This window comes from Mixophyes fleayi, chromosome 6 (genome assembly GCF_038048845.1).
Source record: "Mixophyes fleayi isolate aMixFle1 chromosome 6, aMixFle1.hap1, whole genome shotgun sequence".
Classification (NCBI taxonomy): Eukaryota; Metazoa; Chordata; class Amphibia; order Anura; family Limnodynastidae; genus Mixophyes; species Mixophyes fleayi.
Genome location: NC_134407.1, coordinates 167,895,143 through 167,918,356, shown reverse-complemented (window position 1 = coordinate 167,918,356; position 23,214 = coordinate 167,895,143). Strand labels below are relative to the sequence as shown.

General features: G+C 43.6%; 2 protein-coding genes across 2 annotated transcripts in view; both read left to right on the top strand.

The window, feature by feature from the left end:
- The window catches only part of LOC142094718 (keratin, type I cytoskeletal 12-like), a 6,820-nt gene extending 2,374 nt beyond the window's left edge, over positions 1-4,446 (top strand). The window contains exons 3-8 of the mRNA XM_075177139.1: positions 103-259; positions 345-506; positions 1,210-1,335; positions 1,797-2,011; positions 2,094-2,197; positions 3,985-4,446. Of these exons, the coding sequence (XP_075033240.1) occupies positions 103-259; positions 345-506; positions 1,210-1,335; positions 1,797-2,011; positions 2,094-2,197; positions 3,985-4,082 (862 nt within the window). The 3' untranslated portion in view covers positions 4,083-4,446. The remainder of the gene's footprint in view (positions 1-102; positions 260-344; positions 507-1,209; positions 1,336-1,796; positions 2,012-2,093; positions 2,198-3,984) is intronic.
- The window catches only part of SMARCE1 (SWI/SNF related BAF chromatin remodeling complex subunit E1), a 241,199-nt gene that overhangs the window by 35,478 nt on the left and 182,507 nt on the right, over positions 1-23,214 (top strand). The window lies entirely within an intron of this gene.

The window sequence follows — 23,214 nt, the reverse complement described above, 5'->3', positions numbered from 1 at the left end:
GGCAATGAACTCACCCAATTGTCATAGAGACATGCTCAAATACTTTACATTACATTTTTTTTTTTTAATTATTCACTTGACTACATCTGTTTATCTTGTCAGGTTTGAGAATGAGCTGGCTCTCCGCCAGAGCGTAGAGGCAGATATCAATAGCTTGCGTAAGGTCCTGGATGATCTGACTTTGTCAAAGTCTGACTTGGAATCCCAGCTTGAAGGTCTTACAGAGGAAATTGCTTTCCTCAAGAAGAACCATGAGGATGTAAGTTTATAAGAAATGTCATCAATATCAATTGTCTTTAAACTGCTTAAAATATTAGCGACACAATCTATTTTTTATTTCGTAGGAAGTTAAAGGATCCCAAGGAACAGCAACGGGTGACGTTACTGTAGAAATGAATGCCACACCAGGTAATGATCTTACGAAGACACTAAACGATATGCGAGCACAGTATGAAGAAATGGCTGAGAAGAATCGCAAGGATGCTGAAAACCAGTTCTTGAAAATGGTAAGATTCATTGTTAGAACCTATGATCACCATTTATTTATATAGCGCCACTGATTCCGCAGCGCTTTACAGAGAACTCATTCCCATCAGTCCCTGCCCCATTGGAGCTTACACTCTAAATTCCCTAACATACACAGAGGCACAGAGAGACTAGGGTCAATTTTGATAGCAGCCAATTAACTTACTAGTATGTTTTTGGAGTGTGGGAGGAAACCGGAGCACCTGGAGGAAACCCACTCAAACACAGGGAGAACATACAAACTCCACACAGATGCGGCCATGGTCAGGAATTGAACTCATGACCCCAGTGATGTGTGGTGGAAGTGCTAACCACTTAGCCACCACGCTGCCAACATGGTTGTTCTAACTTGCATAGATTGGTCAAACTGTAGTGCTGTTTAGGATATCTTTAGCGACAGTATGTTTGACAGCAATCAAACTAACATAGATTGTGATTTTGTGTACAAAGCAAAGGCCAAACATTGTCTTAGGTGGTACTATTCTGGGTGCAGCAGAGGCAAGATTCAAACACTACTGAAATAGTGATTTGCTCCATAATTCCTCCGGCAGACATTGCATTACCAGAGTGGTGACTGGCAGCAAAAATATAAGATGCACTAGTATTGTAATATTCTCTGATAAGAGTAACTCTGGTTACATCCTTTATGGACACTGACTAAAATGTTATTATTTTCTCCCTAAGAGTGAGGGATTGAAAAAAGAAATATCCACTGGTGCGGGGCAAGTCCAGGTCACCAAGAGTGAGGTGTCCGATCTGAAGAAGTCACTTCAAGCTTTGGAGATTGAGCTTCAGTCACTGATGGCCATGGTAAAGAACAAATCACAATTCCTGATTTAAAGGACCTTTGAACCTTTGAGTGACTTTAATTTATTGGCATGTACATGCCCTCCTACAACTAAATATATTGCTTTATCTTTCTAAATTTCTCATGTGTATTTTGGCCATGTATTTATATTTCAGGAGGAGTTCCATTTTTGTTGTTCAAGGTTTCCACAATGCTGCTTTCTACATATAATTGTATCCAATGCAGAGAGCACAGCAGAGCTGTTTTATCAGCAGGCAATGGAAGTAAACACCTCTGCCTGAAGATATACAGACATGTCTAAAAACCACAGGACAATAAAGCAATGCATTTAATAAAAGTTACACAATGGCACAAACAAACAAATAAATTAATGTCATCTGAAGGGGGAGACTTCTTTTTCTGGTGCTCTAGGGAATGAGATAATTCCATATGAACCTCATATGTAATGCCTTCTGGTTGACAGAAAAAATCTCTAGAAGAAACATTGGCAGAGACAGAAGGACGTTACTGCATGCAGCTTGCACAGTGCCAAGCAAACATTGCTTCAATTGAGGAGCAACTGTCACAGATCAAATCAGACATAGAGTGCCAGACTGCAGAATATGAAGATCTGCTAGACATCAAGAGTAGGCTAGAGGCAGAGATCGAGAGATACCGCGCACTCCTTGATGGAGAAAGGTAAGAATAATTATCAATGGACAATTGTGCTTGGATTGGTATTTCTATTATGCTCACAATAGCTGTTCTTCAATAACTGCAGTGGTAGTGGAAAAAGTGGCTCGGGATCAGGAACAGGTGCAGGATCAGGAAAAGGCACGGGACAAAGCGGAACTGGAGCCGGGAGTGCTTCAGGATCCAGCTCAGGTAATATTGTTTTTATGGACATTTAAAATCTTTACATTATAACACGTTTACATTAATATTGGAAATAGTTCAAATCCTGCTATAACAAACTAGCTGGGCATGAAATCTATTTTAATAAAAAAAATATATATATAATTCATATAGATATTTTTCTAGGTTCTCAAAAGACCCAGTACTTAATTCCACAAACAAGTTTAATACATCTGTAGGCCCTCCTTCTGTGCAGATATATGGTACAAAGTTACTTACAAGTGACATTGATAAAAAAGGAAAGTTTTGTTAGTTATAGCGATGTTGGGGATTTAGTCACCTGAAAAATTAAGTATATAAAGTGTATGAAAAATGTTTTTATAGATCAATCAAAAAAATAATTTCTTAAAAATGTATTTAAAAAATTACCTTAGGCACTTTTAAGGAAAATAACCCTTCTGATCATGACATTGACCAAGGTGATTGCAAATCTCCGGCCACAGATCATTCTCTGGATGGGATTTACTATGGACACAGAGTAGTGCGAAACCTGATATTATATACTTTCTGTCACATAATGGTACTTCCATTTGAGATAAAATAAACATGGTCGCTGTGCAAGACTGATGTTTAATTGTAAAATAAATCAAGTGTATACATTTTATTTAGAATTCAATATGACAGCACAATCTTCCTGCATCAGTTTTACAAGAGCCTCACATAACTATGTTGTGCTGTTGAGCATCCTGCTTATTCCACTTTCAACATCTCAGACTGTGGCTTCTTGCTTACTTCTATCCCTAATGATAACATTGCCCCATGGCACATGTAGCCCTGGTGTAACATTGACAGACAGGTTATGAAAAGTAATAACAAAAGGCCCATATGACTTACACATTTACAATCCATTAACTGAAACATGCTGAGTTGATCCATGCATTGTATCTTGGAACCTACATCTCCACAATGTGCTTGATATTAGTAAGAGTAATGTAGTTGTAGGTGTTGCTGTGTACCATCTGTTTACCAAAGTATACACTGATTTTTGCACAAAACTATGGGTATTAATAATAGTTGAAATTCCTTTGAAATGTAATTATTTACTTACTTTGCTCCTTTGTTATAATTAAATTAGATTAGTGTAATGTCGATAAGTCAAGACATTTCTTTTATAAACCCCAAGCAAACAAGAGGCTTACAGATGACATGCTATTTAGATTTAAACATATTGAATACAGTTTACATTCAAGGCACTGCCCAAGTGACACAAGGGTATACATTTTGAATGGAGAAAAAGTGGTTTTATTGCTATTATGAAGGATGCTTACTACGGTCATGCTTTGGCATTTAGTCACTAATTGTCAGGTTACATTGGCAGCTGCCTCACATGGAGGCTTATTTTGTCTTTCTCTGGATCAGCACAGCTTGAAATTTGGAAAGGTGAAAGATGGTGGACTTGTGTCTTTTTTTCATCATCAATGAAACAATGTGCCTCACCCACTGTTACATAAAGACCCCGCCCTTTACCTGATACAATCTCTGTCACAATTTACTAAGATGTTCGATCCAAATGTCATATGTGATCAAATGGATATTTTACATATCTCTGTCCCTCCAACAGTTCTGTTTCCTGCTGCATAGATCCACTAATAGAATTAACATGAACTCGCAGATGGTAGAGGTCATTGCAAATAGGGGGGATGTGAAACAAGGTGTTGGATGAATAAGGGGGGTGGGCACTTTTTGTCCCATTTTGTAGTTAGGAACGTTAGGGAGTATGCATCGCACATGATTGACATTGTTTTGTCTTGTTTAAGGAACCAAAAGGACAAGAAAAGTGAAAAAGGTTATTGACACAATTGAGAATGGAAAAGTTGTGCATTCAGAAGTTGTTGAAGCATTAGAAGAGTATTAAGATCACCAATAATATCACCAGAAAGAGTGTCTGCTCAAGCAAAATGGAAACCGTCTGGGTTAAATTACAAATCTTTAATATATATTCTACTTCTTCTTTTATGGGACTATATCAGACTGGGGAGTAAGTACATTGTGCAGCTCAAGGGATACTGCTGCATGCTTCCATATCTAGAATTGAAACATTCTTACACTTTCTGTACTGCTAAAATGCAGCCCAGTGCTATATTTACGTAACTGCCTGAAAGTTACTTATTTCCCATGATGTTGCATCCTGTGTCTCTCTCCAACATTATCTGTAACTTCAGCATACTTTCTTTTGCTTTGCACGATTTACAAAATAAACAAGTTTCTTATGCAAGTTATACATTGTCCTTGTTCCTTAATTCTAGCTGTATTATTTGTATAAGCAAAGATGATGTGTCATGTTAACTGCTGTTATGAAATGGCATCAATTTTTTTTCATTCAACTTTGAGTCAAAGGGGCATATTCAATTGTACGCGTTACTCGCAAAAGTAACGCGGTTTATGCAGTATTACCGTTATTACGGTACCTTTAACGCCGGCTTTCAGCTCTTACTCTTAACGCCACATTACTTTTGCGAGTAACCCGGACATTTGAATATGCCCCTAAGCGTTATATCTCTTACATTCTTACCTGCTTAAATAATACACAGTGAACCTGACAGTGGTACGGGTCTAAGTTCCGTTTATGTTGACTGATGATTCAGTAAATGCAGCTGATACTTGAGTTTGCCTGAGTTCTGAGAGGGAGGCTTTGGCTTGCCGAGAGAGTGTTGCCTACTGTGCCAATGGTAAGGGGCTGCCTATATCACTGGCTGTGTAACACAATGTCACTCATCCAGTGTTTTTAATGGCCCCTGACATGAAAGAAAAGCAGCCAGCAACTTCTTACATGTGAACTTGCTGGCTGCTGCTCCCCCAGTCGGTGTTACACTGACAGTGTTGCGCTTGGTTATGATGTCAACGTCAAGCGTCAGTCCCAGGAGTTGACGATATTGCCCCAACTTGTGCCTGCTAAGGTAAGCAGCGGGGGAGGGGTTTTTGGTGCAATGTGAAAGGGAGGCACTTCTGACAGGAGGAGGGGGCTCTACCTAGGGCACCCCCAAAACTTGCTCCTTCCCTGTTTATATCCCTGCCACCTTCTAACATATTGCACACGCTATCCCATTCCTGCTAATTTGATATAAATGTGATAATTTAATTAAAAACAGAAATCTTTCATTGATACCCAGAGAGACGTTTGAGATGCTTAACGGGAAGCTTAGTCTGTCCCTAGTTTAGCATAAACTGAATGCACTGAGCATTAAATTATATATATCAGCGGGGTGAATAACTAGTCTCAGGAAGAACCCTTTGCAAATTTCAATGCACAACAGGAGGTGGCAGTGTTGTGAGTGTGTTGCAGCTTTCTATTAAAGATGGGCATTACCAATAGTGCTGCTGTATATTAGTAATACTATTACTGTGGATGGAAGGCATTAATGTAGACGGACTCTCACAACACTTCTTGGTGTCTCTCCCTATTCAGGCCAAGCTCAGCCAAGCTCAGTACTGTGAGATGGGCAGGTTGATCTCACACACCACTGCCTCAAGGCTTCTCAGAGCGAATAAACATGTCACTAACACTTGTCTCACTAACAAGTCAATTTGAGACCACCTGGCTTTGCTGCTATAATTGAGCTCTTGCTACAGCTCAAATCAGTTTCTCTGAGTCCTCTCCCTCTTGGAACTCCGGCCTATTCGGCACTTGACAAACAATTCTCACTACTGTTGTCCTAGAACCTCCCTCTCGGAACTCAAACTCGCATTGGGACTCAGGTGCGAATCACATCTCTCATCCAAACTACAGATGATGGGGAACAGCAAGCCACTTTCCCAGAGCCACATTAGTTGCCACATGGGCCTGGAGCTGAAAACAATGTGAGCCTATTGTGAGCAAAACCGCACCACCAATTGTGCTATGGCCTATATAAAAAAAGGGCATAGTTAGCGCCTCCCTCCAAACACCTTCATCTTCCTCTCCTCTTCCCTTACATGGTGTATGTAGCACTGATTGGACAACACAACATTTATGGAAAAGTCAACAGTGGCAAATACCTTCTAATTGTTCCCCAAGTTCCTGGCTGAGCAGGGCAGCCCCCAAAATGGTGACAATCCTAATGAAATCAGGACAGTTAAGAAGTAAAGTTATGTTATTTTACTGACCAAGAATGATGACAAAAGAGAAACTGCATATAAACTGTATAAATCAATATGTACAGGAGACTGGATATAGATAGTGTCAAGCAATATAGATGGGAGACTTCATATCAAAATGGTATCAATCAAATTAGTGAGGAGGAAATTATGTCAATATAGACAGGAGTCTGCACATCATATCCTCAAGAAGAAATAGCAGGGATGTATTGCAAGCAAGACAAAGCAGGTTTCATGTGTCTGCATTTACAGCTTGTTAAATAGAGCCCCTAATGTGGTGGATAGGGGGATTGTAATGAAAAGAGTTATATGATTGTCAGGTTTGTGCCTGCTGACAGTGCCGTAACTAGACACTTTAGTGCCCTGGGCGAGACAGGACACCGACACCCCCCATCTAAGTGGGAGTGACATTTGCCAAGTGGGTGTGGCCAACCTAATATGGGGGTGTGGCTACTGAAAAAATTCTGTTACACATATTTGCAAATGCATGATAAGCCGGATGCATGAATATATATATATATATATATATATATAATATATATATATATATATATATATATATATATATATATATATATATATTGTCACGGGCACTAGGAGTCTTTACCCAGGGATCACCAGATGGTAGGCTTACCAGAGCAATGTAGATGGTAATAGGGTACTCTGGTAGCTGGGTGATCACGGAACGTGAAATGATGACCGATGAGATGCTCAGGAAAGTCTATGACTAGCAACACTGGTAATACTGAGGTAATGATACACAAGGAACTGTATGGACAAGGACACGTGAAGGTAGTCAGTGGTCCGCGATAGCAAGTTGTACCACTGCTATAGTGAGGAGGAATGTCCAACAGAAACAAGGAGGTGATGAGAGTCAGCGGTCTGCGGGTAGCAAGTTGTACCGCTGTCTGAGTGAAGGAATGGAATCCAAGTGGAGGTATCCAGGTAGTCAGTGGTCTGCGGTAGCAAGTTGTACCACTGCTATGTGAGAGGATAATGGAACAGGTGATACCGGAAACAGGGATCAGTGGTCTGACATCAGCAAGTTGTACCACTGCATATATATGTGAGGAGGTGCACGGGGGAAGACAGCAACACAGGATATACACAGGCACCTTATACACGATCCACAGTAATATGCACAATATAGGTATATATATATGTAAATGACTGATCAGGTCTGCAATCTAGAAAGTCTCTTGAAGTAGTCCAGCACAATGATAACACAGTCAATGATGGCAATAGACTCAGCGGATAGCAGACTCCAGAGAGAACCAAACACAGTCCAGCAAGATATGCAATACACAGCACAGTCAATGAGAAGTATGCATACCGTGGTTCAGCAGTAGCAGTCAGATGGGATTGCAGCGGTACCTGAGCGGCTGGAGGCCGACTGGATAGGAAGTCCCTGGATAGGAGAAGCAGCGGTCTAGCAGGTGCAGCGCACAGGTGAGTAGACCGACAGGGACACGAATCCACAGGAGTCAGCAACACGTGGAACTGGACTCATAGGAAACCCAGGAGAATGGAGATGATCCAGCAGAGGGTAGTAGAAGAGATACAAATCCAATGCTGACAGGAGGGTAGAGGCCAGTGGAACACGTGAAGGCGTGGAGAGTGGATCAGCAGGAGATGGACGATAGCGCTGACCACAGCGGCAGGACTCAGCGGCACAGGGAGGTAACCAGTAGCAACCACAGGAACCAACAGCGATGGGAAACAGGAGTGCAGCGCAGGGCAGGAGCTGTAGATCACGAAGGGTAGCAGATGGTAATGAAAAGCGGCAGTCTCGAGGAAGCCACAGCAAAGATGAGATGAGAGTGTAGTGCACGGAGGCAGCGGATAGTAATCAGCTGGCAGTCACGATGTTGAACACAGGCGAGTTGCAAGCAGGAGACTGTAGTGCACAGAGGCAGCGGATAGTAGTCAGCTGGCAGTCACGATGTTGAACACAGGCGAGTTGCGAGCAGGAGACGGTAGTGCACAGAGGCAGCAGATAGTAGTCAGCTGGCAGTCACGATGTTGAACACAGGCGAGTTGCAAGCAGGAGACTGTAGTGCACAGAGGCAGCGGATAACAGTCAGCTGGCAGTCACGATGTTGAACACAGGCGAGTTGCAAGCAGGAGACTGTAGTGCACAGAGGCAGCGGATAGAAATCAGCAAACAGACTTGATGAGAAGCAGGTGAGTGAGGTAAAAGCTGGAGTGCACGGAGGCAGCGGATAGCAATGAGTAAACAGTCACATAGATAAAAAATAACGTTGAAGTGGTGTAGAAGACTGTAGTGCACGGAGGCAGCGGATAGGAATCAGCAAACAGTCATGATGACACAGTAGATGGTAGAAGTGGTATGGAACCACAGTAGTAGAAGTGGTTTGGAAACCACAGGAATCAGCAGCACTGAATACACAAGTAATACAGGAACACCTTCAGAGACTCATGAGGAATGAGACTCCAAGATCAGGCAACGTGGTGGTGACCACAGGTGCTTAATATAGGGAGGTTGCCTGATCTGCCAATTAAGTTAAAGGGGTATACACTGAAGTATAGAAAAGGGCTGCGCATGCGCAGACCCTCAGGATGGTGGACGGCCACGGTTCCTAAATGTCCGGGAAGAGGCACTCACGGTCCGGTGAGTGACAGTACCCCCCCTTTTAAAGGCGGGCACAGAACGCCTGGAACCGGGCTTGTCCGGATTTTTGGAGTAAAACTTCTTCAAAAGGGCAGGAGCATTAAGATCTTCAGCTTTGATCCAAGAGCGCTCCTCAGGACCAAAGCCCTTCCAATGAACGAGGAAGTGGAGGACTCCTCGCGAAATTTTTGCATCTAGTACCTCGGTAATCTCAAAATCCTCCTCCTGATGGACTTGAACTGGCTGCGGAGCTGAGGGAGGAGTTGAAAAACGGTTGATAATAAGAGGTTTGAGCAAAGATACATGGAAGGCATTAGAAATCCGAAGACTCTTAGGAAGAAGGAGTTTCACACATACTGGATTGATAACTTGAATGATCCTATATGGACCAATAAAACGAGGGGCGAATTTCATGGATGGAACCTTCAAACGAATATTTTTTGTGGATAACCAGACACGATCTCCAATTTTTAGTGGTGGAATAGCCCGCCTCTTCTTATCAGCGAAAGATTTATATTTGACAGATGTCTTCTTTAAACAGGTTCTAACCTGAGACCAGATATTTTTAAAGGTCTGACAAACAGTCTCCACCGCAGGAACTTGGGTGGGCGGGAGGGCAGGAAATTCCGGAAAAGACGGATGGTGACCGTAGACCACAAAGAATGGAGTTTTGGATGATGACTCATGGTACATGTTGTTATGGGCGAACTCAGCCCAAGGGAGTAACTCTACCCAGTTGTCTTGATTGGCTGATGAAAATATCCTTATAAAAGTCTCAAGATCTTGATTGACACGTTCGGTTTGTCCATTGGATTGTGGATGGTAAGAAGATGAGAGTGCTAATCGTATGCCCAAGGTTTTACAAAGGGCTCGCCAGAATCTGGACACGAATTGTACTCCTCTATCAGACACAATCTCAGATGGACATCCATGGATACGGAAGATCTCTTTAATGAAATGTTCAGCCAGGATAGACGAGGAAGGCAAACCAGACAGAGGGATGAAATGAGCCATCTTCGAAAATCTGTCCACTACCACCCAAATAGTGTTATGGTTCTTACTAGGTGGTAAGTCAGTAACGAAATCCATACTAATATGGGTCCATGGTTTGGACGGAATGGGTAGTGGTCGCAGCAACCCTGCTGGGGTTCTGCGGGAGGATTTGAATTGCGAACATAATTCACAGGAAGCAATGAACTCTTTGACGTCTCTCCTCATTGAAGGCCACCAGTAACTTCGAGAGAGGATCTCAAAAGTCTTGTGTTCACCGGCGTGTCCAGAAAAACGAGAGGCATGGAACCACGAAAGGATTTTCCTCCTTAGAGTAGAAGGCACGAGGGTCTTCCCAAATGGTAGCGTTTTGGTGGATGAAGCAGCCAGTGAGATACATTTGGGGTCTAGAATGGTATGGTTGGAAACCTCTTCTATATCAGAGGACGTAGCAAAGGCTCTAGATAAGGCATCAGCTTTTTTGTTCTTGGCAGCTGGTTTGAAGGTAATTATTAATTCAAAACGGGAAAAGAAAAGAGACCATCTTGCTTGACGAGGGTTCAAGCATTGGGCAGACTGAAGATATGACAAGTTCTTATGATCCGTGAAGATCGTCACCGGATGGCGAGCTCCCTCCAACAAGTATCTCCATTCCTCTAATGCGGCTTTGATAGCCAGTAATTCCTTGTCTCCGATGGTATAATTCTTCTCTGCGGGTAGGAGACCCCGAGAATAGAAGGCACAAGGGTGGAATTTTTGCTGTTCCGAGCGTTGGTAGAGAATAGCTCCTAAGCCCACATTAGAGGCATCTACTTCTAGGAAAAAAGGGAGTGTCACATCAGGCTGACGAAGGATTGGAGCCGAAGAGAAGGACTCTTTTAATGTTTGAAAGGCTTGAATAGCCTCAGTAGACCATTGCTTAGGATTAGCCCCTTTACGAGTCAGGGCCACAATAGGAGATGCAATGGAAGAAAAATCTTGAATGAAGCGTCTATAGTAATTGGCAAAACCTAAAAAACGCTGGATGGCACGAAGAGTAGTTGGCTGGGGCCAATGTAGTACAGCATTTACTTTGTCAGGATCCATCTTCAGACCAACTCCGGAAACAATATACCCCAAGAATGGAATCTGGGGTAATTCGAATGAACATTTTTCTAATTTACAGAACAATGAATTTTTCCGTAGCCTGGAGAGGACTTCTGCCACATGTTGGTGGTGAGAAGGCAGGTCCTGTGAAAAAATCAATATGTCGTCCAGGTAGACGACGACACATACATATAATAAGTCCCGAAAAATCTCATTAATGAAGCCCTGAAAAACAGCGGGGGCATTACATAGCCCGAAAGGCATTACCAGATATTCGTAATGCCCGTCTCTGGTGTTAAACGCCGTCTTCCATTCGTCACCGGAACGGATTCTGATTAAATTGTAAGCACCACGAAGATCCAACTTAGTAAAAATACGGGCTCCCTTGATGCGGTCAAATAGCTCAGTGATCAACGGAATGGGATACCGGTTCTTGATAGTAATGGCATTGAGTCCACGAAAATCTATACAAGGGCGTAATGATCCATCCTTCTTTTTGACAAAGAAGAACCCAGCTCCAGCGGGCGAGGTGGAAGGTCGAATGAACCCACGCTGGAGGTTCTCCCGTATATATTCAGATGTAGCTTGAGTTTCAGGTAACGAGAGTGGATAGACCCGGCCTCTGGGAGGAGTCTTGCCAGGAAGAAGATCAATCGGACAATCCCAAGAACGATGAGGAGGAAGACGTTCAGACTGAGCTTTATCAAAAACATCGGTAAATGAAGCATATTGAGGAGGGAGTCCCGGTGAAATAGCTGAAATGGAAGCTTGCTGTACCTTGAGAGGAATGACTTGGGAAAGGCAATGATGGTGACATTCAGGCCCCCAAGACGTGACTTGAGGGGTGCGCCAGTCAATCTGGGGAGAGTGACACTGAAGCCATGGAAGGCCTAGGACAATCGGACTTGTCGTAACAGGAAGAATTAAAAACGATATCTCTTCATGATGCAGAGCACCAATCTGAAGGGTTACTGGAGACGTACTCTGGGTGATGAGACCGTTGATGAGACGTGATCCATCGATAGCCGTCACAGTAATGGGAGTTTTTAAGGTAATCATTGGTAGAGACCATTGATTAACTAACGATTTGGAAATAAAATTTCCTGCTGCTCCGGAGTCAATCAATGCCTGTGACTCAAAGGTCTTGGTAGCAAAGGAAATAGTCACATCAAAAGCGCAGACTTTAGATTTCATAGACGATGGAGAGGACTCCAGGGACCCTAACTTCACCTCTCCAGAACTAGTTAGGGCCTGGCATTTCCCGATCTCTTAGGGCAGGAGCTGAGGACATGAGTGGAATCAGCACAATAGATACAGAGTCTATTCTTAACTCTTCGTTTCCTCTCCTCAGAAGATAACTTGGAACGTCCAATCTCCATGGGAATCACAGCGGGTGACACTGGACGAAATTGAGGGTTAGAACGAAAAGGTGCTTTAGCAGAAGTCGTTTTCTCAGCCTCTCTTTCACGAAATCTCATATCAACACGATGGCATAGAGAGATCAAATCTTCAAGTGACGAAGGAAGCTCTTGGGTAGTCAGTGCATCTTTAATTTTATCGGAAAGCCCCTGCCAGAAGGCGGCAACTAGGGCTTCAGTGTTCCACTGAAGTTCAGAGGCTAAGATCCTAAATTGAATGACGTACTGGCCTACAGTATGAGATCCTTGTCGCAGACGGAGGATGCTGGAAGCAGCGGAGGTCACACGACCCGGTTCATCGAACACACTTCGGAATGTAGAAATGAATTTGGCACTATCTTGTAATATTGGATCGTTCCTCTCCCACAGAGGGGAGGCCCAAGCCAGGGCTTGTCCTGAAAACAAAGAGATAAGATAGGCCACTCTGGAACGATGGGTAGAAAAATTTTGAGGTTGGAGCTCAAAATGGACTGAACATTGGTTAAGGAAACCCCTACAAGTTTTGGGGTCTCCATCGTACTTTGACGGAGTAGGCAGGTGAAGCGTGGAAGCTATAGACACCTGGGATGGCAATGGGGAAACGGAGGAAAGCACAGGAGCTTCAGTAGTAGCTGTCACAGTCTGTCCAGATGTTCCTTGGGAGGTTAATGACTGATAACACTGAAGTAACAGCTGTTGGCGGGCATCCTGTTGCTCCACACGGCTAACCAGATGTTGCAGCATCTCTTTGGCGGTAGGTTCCACATCTGGGTCTGTCATGGCCTGATCTTACTGTCACGGGCACTAGGAGTCTTTACCCAGGGATCACCAGATGGTAGGCTTACCAGAGCAATGTAGATGGTAATAGGGTACTCTGGTAGCTGGGTGATCACGGAACGTGAAATGATGACCGATGAGATGCTCAGGAAAGTCTATGACTAGCAACACTGGTAATACTGAGGTAATGATACACAAGGAACTGTATGGACAAGGACACGTGAAGGTAGTCAGTGGTCCGCGATAGCAAGTTGTACCACTGCTATAGTGAGGAGGAATGTCCAACAGAAACAAGGAGGTGATGAGAGTCAGCGGTCTGCGGGTAGCAAGTTGTACCGCTGTCTGAGTGAAGGAATGGAATCCAAGTGGAGGTATCCAGGTAGTCAGTGGTCTGCGGTAGCAAGTTGTACCACTGCTATGTGAGAGGATAATGGAACAGGTGATACCGGAAACAGGGATCAGTGGTCTGACATCAGCAAGTTGTACCACTGCATATATATGTGAGGAGGTGCACGGGGGAAGACAGCAACACAGGATATACACAGGCACCTTATACACGATCCACAGTAATATGCACAATATAGGTATATATATATGTAAATGACTGATCAGGTCTGCAATCTAGAAAGTCTCTTGAAGTAGTCCAGCACAATGATAACACAGTCAATGATGGCAATAGACTCAGCGGATAGCAGACTCCAGAGAGAACCAAACACAGTCCAGCAAGATATGCAATACACAGCACAGTCAATGAGAAGTATGCATACCGTGGTTCAGCAGTAGCAGTCAGATGGGATTGCAGCGGTACCTGAGCGGCTGGAGGCCGACTGGATAGGAAGTCCCTGGATAGGAGAAGCAGCGGTCTAGCAGGTGCAGCGCACAGGTGAGTAGACCGACAGGGACACGAATCCACAGGAGTCAGCAACACGTGGAACTGGACTCATAGGAAACCCAGGAGAATGGAGATGATCCAGCAGAGGGTAGTAGAAGAGATACAAATCCAATGCTGACAGGAGGGTAGAGGCCAGTGGAACACGTGAAGGCGTGGAGAGTGGATCAGCAGGAGATGGACGATAGCGCTGACCACAGCGGCAGGACTCAGCGGCACAGGGAGGTAACCAGTAGCAACCACAGGAACCAACAGCGATGGGAAACAGGAGTGCAGCGCAGGGCAGGAGCTGTAGATCACGAAGGGTAGCAGATGGTAATGAAAAGCGGCAGTCTCGAGGAAGCCACAGCAAAGATGAGATGAGAGTGTAGTGCACGGAGGCAGCGGATAGTAATCAGCTGGCAGTCACGATGTTGAACACAGGCGAGTTGCAAGCAGGAGACTGTAGTGCACAGAGGCAGCGGATAGTAGTCAGCTGGCAGTCACGATGTTGAACACAGGCGAGTTGCGAGCAGGAGACGGTAGTGCACAGAGGCAGCAGATAGTAGTCAGCTGGCAGTCACGATGTTGAACACAGGCGAGTTGCAAGCAGGAGACTGTAGTGCACAGAGGCAGCGGATAACAGTCAGCTGGCAGTCACGATGTTGAACACAGGCGAGTTGCAAGCAGGAGACTGTAGTGCACAGAGGCAGCGGATAGAAATCAGCAAACAGACTTGATGAGAAGCAGGTGAGTGAGGTAAAAGCTGGAGTGCACGGAGGCAGCGGATAGCAATGAGTAAACAGTCACATAGATAAAAAATAACGTTGAAGTGGTGTAGAAGACTGTAGTGCACGGAGGCAGCGGATAGGAATCAGCAAACAGTCATGATGACACAGTAGATGGTAGAAGTGGTATGGAACCACAGTAGTAGAAGTGGTTTGGAAACCACAGGAATCAGCAGCACTGAATACACAAGTAATACAGGAACACCTTCAGAGACTCATGAGGAATGAGACTCCAAGATCAGGCAACGTGGTGGTGACCACAGGTGCTTAATATAGGGAGGTTGCCTGATCTGCCAATTAAGTTAAAGGGGTATACACTGAAGTATAGAAAAGGGCTGCGCATGCGCAGACCCTCAGGATGGTGGACGGCCACGGTTCCTAAATGTCCGGGAAGAGGCACTCACGGTCCGGTGAGTGACATATATATATATATATTTATATAGAGAGAGAGAGATCTATAACTCTATCTATATTTCTGATGCATTTGTATTATCATAAATTTGCAAATATGTGTATTATAAAATAGAAATTAATATTAAATTTATAGTTGAGAAATAGAGAGAGATTAAGTAAAATAAGGTGCTGGTGAGATCAGTGGGAGTAGAGGTGGGTGGAAGTGGTGTATAAGTGGGCTGAAATAGGAGTTTGGGTATGGAGGAGGTAGGTGGAAGGGAATAGAATTGAGAATTATGCTCTTATAAGAGCAGTTTGTTATAAAAATTACTTTTCTCTAGCAGTCGTCATCAGCGGTGATCGGCGCTGTAGCTGCGGCTGAGCGGCTTCCTGCTTTGGCATTTGGAACACAAGTTTGTGTTCCAAATGCCAAATGTCCTGTCAATGGAATGCATGTGCGTTGCACTGACAGGAAGTTCGGAATTTGGAATGCAAACTTGCGTTCCAAATGCCAAAGCAGGAAGCCGCTCGGCCGCAGCTACAGCGTCCGATTCCGGGAATAGCTTGTTTCTCGTCAGGCAGGCAGAGGCAGATGGATGTAAGAGCGCTGTGTGCAGTGATTGAGCCTGGGCACAGAGGCAGGTAGCGGGCGGCTAATGCGCCCCCTTGGGCTTGCGCCCTGGGCGACGGCACTGCCCGCACCTGCCTAGTTACGGCTCTGCCTGCTGATGTTATATAAAAGTACTCTCAGTGTACATCATTGTACCCAAGCAACAACTATCTGTGCTATTTTTGTGCTAATTTATTGAAGTTCATCTGACTACCTTTTCTCTGCCAGTTTCCTGTTAGCTGACAATCTGTTATTGACTGTTACTACATTTTTGTCTTGTCAAAGGCTCTACATAGCCCGAAAGACAGCTGAATTATTATTATTAAATAATAAATGAAATTCATTTAAAGCACTACTATAAATCTATACACACATCACGCATGGCTGTAATATTTTTCTTTAACAATTCTGTGCCACCCGTACACACCCAGCATAATAGGCTCTCTGAGGCATCAGGCGTTTTTCTGCTCCTTAAACAATGTATCTTCTTGTTGGAAGCTGACAGTTCAAGGAGTGCTAGATAAATATTAATTCACTAAGCAAGAGTACTAATCATATTTACAATTTTATAGTGATATCATTTCTATAGTTCATTAGTAACAACAATAAATTGTTTCAGTTATTATCAACCATCACTGGAACCCTCATGTTAAGGGCTAAGGCTGGGTACACACTGGAGCATTTTCGTCCAATAATCGGGCAAATCAGCCGACATACGACTGTTCAGTCGGACGTTGGGTTAGTGTGTATAGTGACAGAATGGTCAAAATTTATTCCAAAGTGTCGATTGTCGGCTCATTTGGTTGGTCGTACTGTTTAATATTTTCCTACCAATCACCTAACGATCATGTAGTGTGTATGCACTCATTCTCACAATTTCCATAGAGTTTAGAGAGTCTGGCTCTTTTCAGCCGATGCTAGCAATGAATGTCCCTGTGAATAAATGTAGAGAGTACTGTAGAAGGAATAATTCATTTGTTCGTTCTGAGACAGAATGTTTCAGAGCCACAGAAGCTAACGAAATTTGTTAGGACATGTGTCTAGCTATAACAAGGTGGTTTTATTCAGTGTGACAAAAATGAATGAATGAATATTGTGCTGTCATTCTCTGAAGACTAGAGGACCAGATGAACGACCAGATGAAGGACCAGATGAAGAGCTTAGATCTATTAGATCTGAAGGTAAATCGTGTCAGTGTGTATGAGTGAATTGCCAGACTGATCGGACTTTCAGTCGTAGGTACAATCGTTTGAGATAACACTTCGATTGGAAAATTCTTCAGTGTGTGCACCTAGCATAAGAGAGGTATAACCAGGGAAAGGATTATTGCACCTGGCTTCTTTCTCAATATTGACCCACCGCAACATCTTCCTCCCCCAAAATTCTTTAGATTTTTTTCTGTTGAGGTAAAAATTGTAAGAAAACGACCAGCCATAGACTCAGCAAAGCATAGTGGTAAAGCCTCCTAGGGATATTAAAGGTGCAATACCACATAGATATTTAAACAGCAAGTTTTCTACCTCTTTATCAAGAAGCTCACAATATTTTTTCTAGGATGTGAGCCTGTAACTCTGTCTTTCCTCTGCAAAATCTCTCTTTTTTAGGAGACTGATGTGGAAGCCACAGACGGGCATAGTCAGCTGAACTCCTCTCTTCAGCGGTCCAGCCGCTACTCCAGTTACTGCTCTATTCTTCTGAACATGCCCTGCAGAGAATCATGCATGGTGTGGCACCGTTTGGGCTTCCAGTTCCACAACTGATGGTCCAAATGTGGCTTCATTGTGCACTTTCCAGTCCCTATTCATACTCATAAGATCAGAAAGGTTGTCTATGGAGGAGATGAACATATATCGGTACTCACCCACTAGTTTTGCTATGGGGACCTGTGATTTGGTGGTAAGCCCATTGTAGTAACATGACACTTAGCAATGGGAAAATCATTAATAACGGCTTAAAGAAAAAAAATGTAAAGATGAAAAAACATCACCATGGGCCTGATTCAGGTTCGGACGTACGCCTTGTGCGAAATTGCTCTGCACATTCTCAGAAATGGGCAGCACGGTGGCTAAGTGGTTAGCATTTCTGCCTTACAGCACTGGGGTCATGAGTTCAATTCCCGACCATGGCCTTATCTGTGGGGAGTTTGTATGCTCTCCCTGTGTTTGTGTGGGTTTCCTCCGAGTGCTCCGGTTTCCTCCCACACTCCAAAAACATACTGATAGGTTAAATGGCTGCTAACAAAGTTACCCTAGTGTGTGTGTGTGTGTGTGTGTGTGTTAGGGAATTTAGACTGTAAGCCCCAATGGGGCAGGGACTGATGTGAGTGAGTTCTCTGTACATTGCTGCGGAATTATAATGCGCTATATAAATAAATGGTGATGATGATGATGAAATGGACCTTATGGAAATTAATGCAATTGCATACAAATCATGTCCGAACCCAAATGACACTTACAACTGCCTTCGTCTTGAGAGGCGGAAGTGGGAAGGGGTGGACTAGTGTAGGTCATGTACAGTAAGGGCGTGCCGAGGGCATTCTGATGCAGGTGCGGCACATTCAAGTCCTGGGTGTCTCATAAGTATGCTTGGTTTTAGCTGTATCGTTTCCACCAGCTACAGGGAAGGAGTAAGTGTTGACCAGTGGCACACGCTAAAGAAGTGCCCCTGTACTATCAGAAAAACCTGTGTGATGAGCCATCTGTTTGCACGATATGCTTTTCACAATATGTGCCCCTGTACTATCCAGCAGCCGCGGTGCTGTCAAAGAAGCGTCCGCGGCAGTGCTGTATTGTATACAGCACCGCCACGGACACTTCTTTGACAGCGCCGCGGCTGCTGGATAGTACAGTGCTGCCGAAACGGAGCTGCTGCGCATATAAAAGTTATAAAAGTTATAGTTTCCTAAATCCAAATTTTTATTAATGGTTATACTGTTAAAAGTTTTTCATTGATTTTATTACATATATATATATATATATATATATATATATATAAGACAAAAAAAGAGAAGCGCCACGCATAGTGTATTAAATGACCAACAATTAGTCTTCTCAATGTGGCAAACAAGTGAATTGGCCTCGTACCAAAAGACAAATAATAAACAGCTTATCTGTAATTAGATTCCCGACATCCTATATAGACTCCTTGATGTCCAGTCCTTATGGTTCCAGAAGTTCAGATCACTATGGACTCAGAGCAAAACTATTATGGTGTAGTATGCCATAGGATTCTTGAAAAAGTCGAGTGACGAAACGCGTTGAGGGGGATAAGGCGTTTTCTGTGTGTTGTTTTCCGTGGATCACCACATCTACCCCGGCCAGGTGGTTTTGAGAGATCCGTGATTACCATCAGGAAAGACTGCAGATAAGCCTATATTTGTTTTATATGATGTACGGGCGCATTTTATATATATTAAGGATTTTATCTTTGTAATAAAACACTTTTATGGATCATAATGTTATGAGCTTGTGTTGGTACCCAGCTTTGAGGAATTGTTGGTAGCCTTATTTGGCATACTACACCATAATAGTTTTGCTCTGAGTCCATAGTGATCTGAACTTCTGGAACCATAAGGACTGGACATCAAGGAGTCTATATAGGATGTCGGGAATCTAATTACAGATAAGCTGTTTATTATTTGTCTTTTGGTACGAGGCCAATTCACTTGTTTGCCACATTGAGAAGACTAATTGTTGGTCATTTAATACACTATGCGTGGCGCTTCTCTTTTTTTGTCTTTTAGAATTATTTGAGCACTTGCAAATGAGTGCTTGTTTTTGAGGAGCTGCCTGCTGCGTAAATTTGTATGTTTTTTATATTTATATGGTGTATGAGGTACACACATATATATGTAAATCATTGTCACACATTTTGGTGTTTTTCTAATACTGCACTAAGCGCCTTTTGCTTATTATTTTTCTATATATATATATATATATATATATATATATATATATATATGTATATATTGTGAAAGGCGTGCAAACAGATGGCTCCTCACACAGGTTTTTCTGAAGCACTCTGCCGTTTATTTGCGTGTCAGGATGGATAAGCAGTCTTGACAGCGTCTTCAGCAATCAAACAAAACATTCACAGAAATAAACAGTCCCATAGCCCTAAATTCTGGCTCTCACAGTTAGATCCCTAACTGGTCACTGGCCACTATTTTGCAGCAGTCCCCCACACAGAGCTCAAACCCAAGCTCCCTATCAGGCTTTGCGCTGGCTGACTCCTTGATTGATTGGACCAGTGCTCCACCAGGTCGTGTGTGTGTGTGTGTGTGTGTGTGTCTTTCCTCTATTAGAAGGTGGCAAAGTACGTTACCCTATATTGCACATCCGCTTAACTGAAGTCTGTTCTTTCTGTCTACGTACGGCTGGTACTGTGTAGGCAGACCAAACTTACACCCAGTTTCAAATGGAAAATTATTTAGAGATACTCTTGGATTTCAATACAATCGGTACAACGCTCATGATCCTTTCAATTTGCGTTTGAACTTGAATTAAGCTCAATGTATCTGTATACAGTAAACCAGAGGAATTTATCTTAAAAAAAAAAATTCATGGAATGGCAGCTTCATTGATTTATGGGAATAGGGTTATGTATCCTTTCCTGGGGAGGAAAATTCTGTAAATATCTTGTGAAAATTATTTATTATTGTAAAGGCAGAAATGTTAGACAGGACAATAAATCAGAATAGGCAAGGGAAGATTGCTGAACACCCTAGTATAGAACAAACAATATGCAGGGTGCTTTCTGAGTGCTATTCTAGCCACACAGAACCAGCTGGACAGAGTTCAGGGACAGAAGAAGAGCTTGGCACACCAGTTACTCTGTATGGGGTTTCATGCCTGTGTTCATTGAAGAGGTGCTTGTCCCATGGACAGCGTCGGACTGGCCTGCCGGGCAGCCGGTCTAATCACCGGTAGGCCCGGCCTCGTTGAAGCTCCGCCCCCTCCGCTGTTAGGGCGGGGCTTACGGACAAGAGGCTCACATAGAGCAAATCCAGTTTCCGTAACGAGACAACCTTTGTCTTTCTACCGGTTTAGTAAGAGTACACTAGATCGGTGCAATGTGTCGGCAGCACCCAGCCGATCCGACCAATACTAACTAACCTAGAAGACTTCAGCTTTAATTAATAGTGTGAAATAAGAGCTAATCGTGCTGTGAGAGGGTTTACAAGGGAGCAGATTAGACAGCCGTACCATGAGAGATCAGAAGGGCTAACGGATCAGTCAGTAAGCATCAGCTCCGCTGTCTCTGCTCAGGAGAACTAGTTAGTGAGTCTATGACAAGAAGAGACACATTTCTGATCCCTGTGATTACTGCTGATTGTTAGTTATACCCCATTCATACTGCACCAAAATCCCGGGTTTTTGCCGGGGCGAGCTCAAACGACCCGGGTCTTGGTGCAATATGAATGGTACAAGTCAAAAATCCCGGGTCTAAAAACCCGGGTCTTCAACCCGGGATTTAATGAGGGGTAATTCCCGGGTCGGACCCGGGTTGCCTGCACTATGCCGGGTTGCACAGAAAACAAGCCGATTGGCTGTCTGCCAATTCTATTGTCTATTCTATTAATCCAATTGTCTACCTTTCAATGACTGGTGTTTCTGAGCTGGGACGCTCCGAGCCCCGGCAAAAACCCGGTTTGAAAAACCCGGGATATTGCCGGGGCGGCAGTATGAAAGCGGTATTACATTTTACTACGAGAAGAGGTGGGTGGCGTTATGTTAGTTTTGTGGGCTGATGGGATCTAATGCATGTTGTCCCGATGTGTGAGCTTGAAGTGAATAACTCTCTGCCCCACAAAGTTTACATTCCATGACACTACTCAACCTGCAAAATCAGTAGACCCGCTAGCTCATCCATTGCCGGATAAAGGGGCAGGCACGTGCCCCGGGCCCCCCTTTCTCCAAGGGCCCCCCACCGCCGGCAGCCTGCTGATCGGATCACCTGTCAGTAGGTGATCCGATTCTTCTGCTTATGCAATGTGCAGCTGTAATCTGTTTCAAGGGAGCTGAAGAAACTTATTGTGAAAAGAACTCTGGGAGATGTAGTTTTTCACACTGCCAGTGTCCATCACAAAGTACCAGCAATGTAACTACAATTACCAGAAGCCACTGCCCTCGAATGTCACATGTTCCATGTGTCCAATCGCTGATTCTACAGTCCAGAGAGAGGCAACTTGCTACATACGGTATTGAGTAGTTTATATGCTGTCTGTGTGTGTAAGGTTGTATAAGCATACTTACCGACTTTCTTCAGCTCTCTTCCGAAAGCCAGCCAGTGGAGGTGGGCGTGAGGGGGCGGGGCGGCCAAAATTGCGTCATTTTGGCCCCGCCCCCTGTGATGTCATGACGCAAACAGCGTCATTTGACAGCGGGTGGCGGGGCCAAACGCAGCGATTCACCGGGAATCGCAGCATTTGGGATCTAATTCTGCCCACTTCACTAGGAAGTGGGGCACTTCCTAGTGAAGTGGGCAGAATTCGGGAGATTGCCACACTCACCCGGGAGTCCGGGAGACTCTCGCAAAATGCTGGAGTCTCCCGGACATTCCGGGAGAGTTGGCAAGTATGTGTATAAGTGTGTAGTGTAAGGTGTGCACACTGCTTGTTACATCCCATGACAAGGAGGAGGATGGGATAGTCTCTCATAATCTTACACTGACTGTAGCAGCTGCTGCTTCATGCTAGAGACACTAGTAACAAAATCATTGCTTAAAGATCTAAAGATCATGTTCACTATTAAGTATTGCATAGATCATTTAGAATGTGTTGCCCACGTTTATATGAAAATAAAAGCACATAAGAAATAAGACAAATGAAGGGTAAGCTTCTGGATCCATGTTCCTGTTGTATTGGTGTGTTTTTACAAAGTACTATGTAGAATTTTACTTCATTTTTTTTGTTATTCACCTGCATTGGAGTGTGAATGAAAGTATAAAAAACTTTTAGAAGAAAGTTAAAGTTCTACTTTGACTTTCCACTGTAGCTGTCTTAAAAAGTATAGCTTATAAGAAGTATTTCCCTCATACAAAAATATGATAGCAATGGTATTGTAGCGCTCCAAGTCTGTGGAGACAGTATAGTCAGTAAAGTGCTTAGATGCACCTTTTCAGCAGCTAATGTTCCTGGAAATTATTTTAAATGTTGACTACAATGCTCATGCTTCAGCATGTAAACACATGCTTCAATGCTGAAGTACTTTGGGATAATAACTCCAGGCCTTATTAGACCCAAGTGTCTCCTTCAAGTAGAGGAATGCTTGGTGATAACTGTATGAAACAGTTCTTGGATGATGGTAAAAAATGCAGAGTACAATGCAATAGTACGTTCCACAGAGAAGAAGCAGGAATAAAGGCATGTTCA